This window comes from Phoenix dactylifera, chromosome 5 (assembly GCF_009389715.1).
Source record: "Phoenix dactylifera cultivar Barhee BC4 chromosome 5, palm_55x_up_171113_PBpolish2nd_filt_p, whole genome shotgun sequence".
NCBI lineage: Eukaryota > Viridiplantae > Streptophyta > Magnoliopsida > Arecales > Arecaceae > Phoenix > Phoenix dactylifera.
In genome coordinates this window covers 15,692,055-15,700,928 of record NC_052396.1, presented here as the reverse complement: position 1 = coordinate 15,700,928, position 8,874 = coordinate 15,692,055, and the positions used below count along the sequence as shown (strand labels likewise).

The 8,874-nt window shown below is 40.4% G+C and overlaps 1 protein-coding gene across 1 annotated transcript; it reads right to left on the bottom strand.

Moving 5' to 3' along the window:
* Window positions 1-1,782: 1,782 nt before the first annotated feature.
* Window positions 1,783-4,419, bottom strand: LOC103700226 (UDP-glucuronate 4-epimerase 3-like). The gene has a single exon (XM_008782185.4). The coding sequence runs from the start codon at window positions 3,732-3,734 to the stop codon at window positions 2,328-2,330; it is 1,407 nt and encodes a 468-aa protein (XP_008780407.2). The 5' UTR covers window positions 3,735-4,419; the 3' UTR covers window positions 1,783-2,327.
* Between the last annotated feature and the right edge of the window lie 4,455 nt (window positions 4,420-8,874).

Sequence of the window (8,874 nt, the reverse complement as noted above, 5' to 3'; positions counted from 1 at the left end):
CTTCATTCCTTTGTCTTCTACTTTCCCAAATGGGGTTTAAAGGTTTAATTGACTATTTAAAAAGTACATTACAGTACTTTTAAACATCCATAAACCTCAAAATAGTCCTGAAAAATAAACATTAAAAAAAAATTAAAAAAATCCAAAAAATGCTATACCGCTACCAAACCTATATGCATTTGCATATCAAGTGTCAGTACAATATTATACGTTATCATACTATATAGGTTAACTACTAGCATGATACCTGGTAGCAACGTCATGGACCCTGCCTGTAGTTATCAGTCTTCAAGATATCCAACCATGGCTTCATGATCTTTATAAGGCACTATTCACCAACACGTACTTGTATGCATGAGGATATTCTAACATGATAAGCTTTGGCTTGTTGAGGCGTCAGCATGCAACACCATATCTTTGAATAGTTTATTCACCGCCTCTCATGGTTGTGCTCATTCTCATTTTCCCAACATTGTTCCACATGTTTTCCACTGTTAGCAACATTTGAAGCATTTTAGAAGTCAGACACCATTGATGTTGCATCTAGAGCAATCCACGTTTTTATTGTCCCTTTGTAGAGAGATCACAACAACAATCATGTCTTTGTTCTGTAGTTGGATGGACTGTATAAATCAAATAAAAAGTTATGAGAAATAAAATTAAGATCTAATTTATACTTACAATCTAGTTCAAGGATCTCCATGATATTAGCTTTGACATGGAATTGTTATGAGTAGAAATCCTCTTAGTTCAAGGTCTAATCTTTGTTTTTCTGTTATTCATTTCAATTAACAAAGAGAACCTCGAAATGCTACCTGAAATTCATGCCTTAAGAAAAGAAAAACTGCACCCTTTTCATTTTCTAGCTTCTCCTTGTTCTTTTTCTTATATTTTATAGCTTTCAAATTATTTTGCTTCATCCATTTCTATAGAAAACTGAAATAGGAAGAAGTGTAACAAAGCAGACCATGTGATGGAAATTAGAAATTAGAAAAAGCACATTTTGAAAAGAAAATTAGGAGAAATAATATGTTTGGCAAGAGAAAAGAAATTGTGGATGATGGATAGTAAATCTGCATCATTTACATACATATGACAATTAGGCTATTTATGTTTATAGATCTAAATATCAACCAATCAAAAATTATCAAGTCCTAATAGCAAAGAAAAGCATACTTGACATCTTTTTAACTAAAAAAAAAAAGGATTATTACTTAATAGCTGTAAGCATGCAATAAAGTATTTAATGTCATCATCCAAGCATAACAACTACAATTGACTCAAGCACAATTACATTTAGAGAATGGATTTCCTGTTCCATAGGTGGCTTCAGATATTGCCGATTCCTCAAAAAGATATCATATAATACTTTAATCCTGACTTCAGAAGAGACTTAAAGATGTTTAGTAGTAGCACTTACTAATATTGAAGTCAAATTTCAAACAGTGTTCCCACTCCCTCCCCTCCCATTGCTTATGCCACTTTGAACTAAAGCACCTTTGTCATCCCTTTCATCAACTATTTGCTCCCATGCCCATTGCAGAGCCTCAATTATAAGCTTAGATTATTAAAACCACATACATTAAAACTTAAAAATTGATAGCTTTACAACCAATTCAGAAAAAGTGAAGCTCAGCCAGATTACATTAAGACCTGATGTTTCATTTCAGCTTCCAAACTTGTCACAAGATCAAAATAAGAGGCAGAATCAAAAATAGCACAACCGAAGGAGACATTGACAACAAAATAATCTTTCATCCTTTGCACAAGGAAAAAAAAAAAGTAATAACAAGCCCAAAGTCATGGGCGCTGTTCTTTATTAAAATTGTGTCATGACAAGTAAGGTCTCCATCAATTAGAATATCCTCTAATAAATTCATCAGCTATGTACAGAACACAATGTTAAAACTACATATGACTGCCAGTGAGAAATGCAGCAATGCAAAATGTGGAGAAAAATAATTAGAAAGAACAGAAGAAAGAAATGCTGTGCTTGCTTTTCTTTTGTAGTACAGATCATGAGAGTCTCCTGCAAACGCTAAACACCACCACAGATGTAAAACTCCTCGCCATGGGACTACCCATTGATTGATTTCCTTCTTCTTCTTCTAGCAATGATACTAATGAAGACATAGAAGAAGCCCAAGAAGCGCCAAGCTCAAGCAAAAGAAACTGATTGAAAATTTAAAGACGGGGAGGGAGAAGAATTTCCGTACGAAAATCAATCTGCAGAGGATGAATTCAAAGAAGAACAATCCGGACGACCTCAGGAAGAAGTATAGAAGTAGACCCGGACACCTGATCCGCTGCTGCTCTCGTCGTCATCCTCAACTACTGGTGCTGCCGCCTTTGCTGCCGCTCTTCTTGACCAAGTTAGGGTGGTAGTACTGGAGGTACCACCGGACAAAGCGCTTGAGCCCGGTGCGGAGGTCTGTGGTGGGGTGGTAGCCGAGCTCGCGCCGTGCGAGGGTGATGTTGGCGTGGGTGAACTGCACGTCCCCGTTGCGGGGCATCTTGACAACCTTGCGGACAGCCTTGACGCCGAGGAGTTTTTCGAGGATGGAGACGAGGTCGGCGACGGGGACGGGGGAGGTGTTGCCGAGGTTGTAGACGCGGAGCGGAGCGGGCCCGCGCTTCTTGCCGCCCCTGCCAGTGCTCTTCCCCGCGGTGTTGAGGGCGGCGACGCAGCCGCGGACGATGTCGTCGATGTAGGTGAAGTCGCGGAAGACGGTGGCGTGGCCGGGGCCCTCGAAGATGGAGATGGGCTTGCCGCGGAGGATGTCGCGGGCGAAGAAGAAGTAGGCCATGTCAGGGCGGCCCCAGGGGCCATAGACGGTGAAGAAGCGGAGGCCGGTGATGGAGAGGCCGTAGATGTGGTTGTAGACGTGGGCGATCTCCTCTCCGGCCTTCTTGGTGGCGGCATACAGGGAGGCGGGGCGGTCGGTGCGGTCGGACTCGGAGAAGGGGACCTTGGAGTTGAGGCCGTAGACGGAGGAGGAGGAGGCCCAGACAATGGCGGGTTGGGGGTCGGCGGACTTGGCGGCCTCGAGGAGAGAGACGAGGCCGGCAACGTTGGAGTGGACGTAGGAGGCCGGGTTGATCATGGCGTAGCGGACGCCGGCCTGGGCGGCCAGGTGCATGACGTGGGTGAAGAGGACGACGTCGAACAGCTTGCGGAGGAGGAGGGCGTCGTTGACGTCGCCCTCGACGACGAAGACCCCCGCGCGCTTGAGGAGGGCCTGCCGGGCGCGCTTGAGGGAGGGGTCGTAGTAGTCGTTGAAGCAGTCAAGGCCGAGGACACCGTCACCGCGCTTCTTGAGGGCGGCGGAGACGTGGGTGCCGACGAAGCCAGCGGCGCCGGTGACGAGGACAGAGAGGCCGCCGGGCTGGCGGCGGATGCGGGCGGAGGAGCGTACGCGTTTCTCCCAGTCGGGGCCGCCCCAGGAGGCGGTGCGGAGGGAGCGGCGGTGCTCGCCACCGCCGCCGCCGCCGAGGATGGAGGAAGATGGAGAGCCGGAATCAGCGGCATCGGAAGGGGCGCGCGGGGAGAGGAGGAAGAGGACAGCGAAGAGAGCGATGGCGAAGAAGGCCCAAATGGCGAACTTGGAGAGGGGGAAATAGTGGTGCCACCGGAGGAGGAGGAGGCGGGCGGTGGAGGGGTGGTGGTGGAAATGGTGGTGGTGGGGCTTGTCCATCTTGAACTTGCCCGGGCTGGAGGGGGCGACGTCCATCATCTAATAACAAATAGTTTTTAGGATTTCTGCTTTCAACTAAAATTTGTAGTTCCAATAAGAAGAAAAGAAATTGGGCAAGAATCGAATCCTTGCTTGCCACCACCCCTCTCCCTTTCTTTTTTGCTTCGGCCCTCCCCTCCCTCCACAGAAGAAGCAACGACTCTTATTTGATCTACCCTCTTCCCTCCAAGAAGAAAGAAAACGAGGATCAGATGTGGAATAGGAGAGAGATTGTTCTTCGCTGTTCTTTGAGGAGAAAGGGGGGAAAGGTAAGGGAAGAGGGACTCTCTCTCTCTCTCTATCTATCTAATAACTTTAGAGTGCGGCAATCCAATCCTTTCGCTCTTCCTCTCTCTCGAATCACTGTTAATTATAGTTTCTGCGGAATGGGTGGTTTGTATTCGAACTGGCAAACAGGAGAAAAGCAAAGAAGGGGAAAAAAGATTTGAAATGGGTCAAAGTTTGGACTCGAGAAAAACTCGGCTGAAGCGAACCTGAAGAGTAGAGGGGAGTTTGGGGAGTGTAAATGATCAACCAACCACACGGTCAATGGATGGCCCTAAATATCTTCCCGTCTTCTTCCTACTGGATTTCTGTTTCAGAAATGAAAAAAGAGAGAGGGGATGGAGCCTTCAGTTGGGATTTGCCATCCAGATTCTGTTGGGGCTACGAACTGAAAATAACAAATTCTCAAATTATCCGAATCCAAATCAAATTATAGGATTAGAAGGAGGTTTCGTTTGAGAGGGTAGTTGGCCCAAATTTTAGTTATCAGCTGAACAAGTTGCTCACACATTCCGGTTTCTGACTACAGTTTGCATGTTCGGGTGATCCATCCTAAACCTCTCCACATACCAACTGTTAGAATATTGAGCATTATGGGAGTTAAGTTTTTAAGCCAAATTAAATGTAGGACCCACATGTTTAATTGAATAGGTCCAACAGGAAACGTATTCTACTCTTTGAGTAGAATAATGTGATATATTCACATGCTCAAATTCGTTAAGTAGTGAATTAGATAATTGGCTTCAAAGTATCAAATTGGTAATGGATTATTGATGGAAAAATATGGATCCTACATTGGGAGAATATATTTCAGTAAATGGTTTATATAGTGGCAGATTTCAGTTTTTAAAACCGTCAATTGTCAACAGTTGTGTCTGTTCAAAGAATTTATTAACTTCCTATAACTGCCATTCGGTTGTAATATATAATTATCCTTCACTCCAGAAATCTGCATCTCTCTAGAAATCTGCAGGATCATTTTTTGAAGTTGCAAACAGATTTTCTGATTTGCTCTCTCTCTCTCTCTGCACTTGTTTCTTTATTCCTTCCAGCCCATTCCCCTAATTGAGTACTAAGCATTGAGTTTCAAACAAGGCTTGAAGATTGTAGTGCTTCATCTTCAAGAGGTTTCATACCGTTTTATCCTGGGAGACAAACGTCTATACAAACCTTAAGCACCGAGAGGGAGACGAATTTGTCTTAAGGAAATTGTGTTAAACACAAGACTCGGTTATCAAGTTCAATTGACATTCGAATCATTGTAAGTGGTTATATACAAATTATGTTTGCATTGTTTTTATTTATCTCAGAATTTTAATATTGTAGTATTGATAAATTTACCCCATAACAATCTTAAGACAAACTCTTTCTTTCTGTTTTATTAGTACTACATATTATAAAAATTCTGTGTTACAGATTTTTGTTAAACAAATTTCTGCACAGTTTTTGACTCTGTACAGTTTAATAAACAGATTTCTGCCTAGTTTTACATCTGTGCAGCAATACAGAATTGTAAATCTGTGCAGAATTATAATTTACAGATTTCTGTTATCAATGTTATGTACAGTATCTCAGTTCTGTGTAGTATTAAATTTGACCACTAGTATAATCTGTGTAGCATTACAGTTTCTGTGTTAAACTATTTTCACTAAATCTATACAGTTTTGATATTATCAGTTTTTTTTTTTTTTTTTTTTTTTTGTGCAATAGTATTATTTAGTATATATAATTCTGCAGGTTTATATTTATATATACTTTTACAAAGTTTGATTTCTGAAATTTGTTTGCAGTATTGCTTACATTCCTGGTATACTGAAACGTGACACACACATTGATTTTGTGCAGATTTTTTAAACTCATTCCTGAATTGTTTTGCTAATCTACTTACATGTGTTTTTACACTTTGAATTGTTTTTTATCCAACACTTGTTAATCAGTCTTCATCACTTTAATGCACATGCATTAGTCAAACCTATATTTATGTTGTGTGTGTATATATACAGTTAGTGCAGGAAAGGATAGTTAATTATTTTTTGGTCAAAGTTCTTTAAGTGTATCTATATCAAGCTAGTTTAGTTAAAGTCAATATTGTTTATACAGTATTGGACTTGTTCGATTTGTGTTAATCAGTATAAATTATATTTTGTTTATTTTTAATAATCTACAGTGAATTTAGATTTCTTCTATTGAACTGTACAAATTTCATACTCTTATAATTTTGTGTACAATTCAGTGACTGAAAAAATGGCATCATCTAGTGCAATGCCTGTGACTCATGGAGAGAAACCTGAGAAATTCAGTGGGCTTGATTTCAAAAGGTGGCAACAGAAAATGTTGTTTTACCTAACCACTTTGAATCTGGCTAAGTTTCTCTCTGAGGATTCTCCAAGCAAGAATGGTGAAGATGAGGCTGTTGTTGAAGCATGGAATAAGTCAGACTTTCTATGCAAGAACTATATCCTGAATGGATTGGACAACACTTTGTATAATGTTTATAGTCCAATGAAAACAGCAAAGGAATTGTGGGAGTCCTTGGACAAAAAGTACAAGGCAGAGGATGCCGGCTTGAAGAAATTCATAGTCGGACGTTTTCTGGAGTATAAAATGGTGGACTCCAAAACAGTTGTGAGCCAGGTTCAAGAATTTCAATTAATTCTTCATGATATAATGTCTGAAGGCATGAGTTTAAGTGAGTCTTTTCAGGTGGCTTGTACCATCGAGAAGTTACCACCTTCGTGGAAAGACTTCAAGAACTACCTGAAGCATAAGAGAAAGGAGATGAACCTGGAAGACCTGATAGTCAGGCTGAGGATAGAGGAAGACAATAGAGCCTCTGAGAGGAAGCTTGGAGGATACTCCATTGAGACCAGGGCCAATGTCATAGAACACAAAGATAAAGGAAAAAAGCGAAAGTTCTTCGGACAAGAAAAAGGACCTAAACAGGGGAACAAAAAGAAGTTCAATGGCAATTGCTTCAATTGTGGCAAGAAAGGCCATCAAGCCAAGGATTGCCGAAAACCCAAGAAAGCATCCACTCAAGTCAATATGATGAACAAAACCACAGATGAGTTTTCAGATATCAATTTATCTGCAGTTGTCTCTGAGGTGAACCTAGTAGGAGGGAATCCTAAGGAATGGTGGGTGGACACTGGAGCTACCCGTCATGTGTGCTCAAATAGGTCTATGTTCTCAACATACAAACCACTAGAGCATGGAGAAAAACTGTACATGGGAAACTCCTCAACTTCCAAGATTGAAGGAGAAGGAAAGGTGATTCTGAAGATGACTTCTGGAAAGGAACTGACTTTGAATAATGTGCTGCATGTGCCAGACATTAGGAAGAATTTGGTTTCTGGTTCTTTGCTGAGTAGGAATGGTTTTAAATTGGTTTTTGTGTCTGACAAGTTTGTACTAACTAAGGATGATGTGTATGTGGGGAAGGGTTATATGAGCGATGGGCTCTTTAAGATGAATGTAATGACTGTACTCCGAAAGGAGATTGTTAATGACAATAAAGCATCATCTTCTATTTATATGGTTGACTCCCCAAACATATGGCATGGTAGGCTAGGGCATGTTAATTTTAATTCTATTCGTAGATTAATTAATATGGACCTATTGCCTAAGTTTAACATTGATTCTAATCATAAATGTCAAATATGTGTAGAATCAAAGTTAACTAGATCTTCTTTCCAATCTGTTGAAAGAAGTTCTGAACCTCTTGATTTAATTCACACTGATATTTGTGATTTAAAATTTGTTCAAACAAGAGGTGGAAAAAGGTACTTTGTTACTTTTATAGATGATTGCACACGGTTTTGTTATGTGTATTTATTGAGAAGTAAAGATGAAGCAATCGACATGTTTACACATTATAAGAATGAAGTTGAAAATCAACTTAGCAAAAAGATAAAGGTCATACGTAGTGATAGAGGTGGAGAATATAATATACCTTTTGATGAGCTTTGTTCAGAACATGGCATTGTTCATCAAACTACAGCTCCATATTCACCTCAATCAAACGGTGTTGCTGAACGTAAAAATCGAACCTTAAAAGAAATGATGAATGCTTTGTTGATAAGCTCTGGATTACCCCAGAACTTGTGGGGGGAAGCGTTACTTTCCTCAAACTACATTCTTAATAAGTTACCCCATAAGAAAATTGAAAAGACACCTTATGAATTATGGAAAGGAAGAGCTCCTTCTTATAAATTCTTAAGAGTGTGGGGGTGCTTAGCTAAAGTTGCAGTCCCTAAACCCAAAAGGATTAAGATAGGACCAAAAACTGTTGATTGCATTTTCATCGGATATGCACATAACAGTAGTGCATATAGATTTCTAGTCTATAAATCAGATATTTCTGATATACATGTGAATACGATTATAGAATCTAGAAATGCATCATTTTTTGAGGATATTTTTCCTTATAAGAATGATGCAGAAGCTTCGAGTTCATCAAAAAGAACTCATAATGCTACTACTAGTAATCATCAAGAGAATATAGGTCAAGGTCCTATAAACAATGAAGATGAACCTAGGCGTAGCAAGCGGGCAAGAATAGCTAAGTCTCTTGGTCCTGATTTTCTAACATATATGTTAGAAAATGATCCTCGAACGTTCAATGAAGCTATGTCTACTCCTGAAGCTCCTTTTTGGAAAGAAGCTGTGAACAATGAAATTGAATCCATACTGCAAAACCATACATGGGAACTAGTGGACCTTCCACCTGGAAGTAAACCACTTGGTTGTAAATGGATATTCAAGAAAAAGTTGAAAGCAGATGGATCCATTGATAAATATAAAGCCAGGCTTGTAGCTAAGGGCTTTAAGCAAATGGAAGGATTAGACTATTTTG

What these genes read in the sequence shown, in the direction of transcription:
- LOC103700226 (XM_008782185.4), bottom strand. Translation starts at nt 3,734, where the DNA reads ATGATGGACGTCGCCCCCTCCAGCCCGGGCAAGTTCAAGATGGACAAG.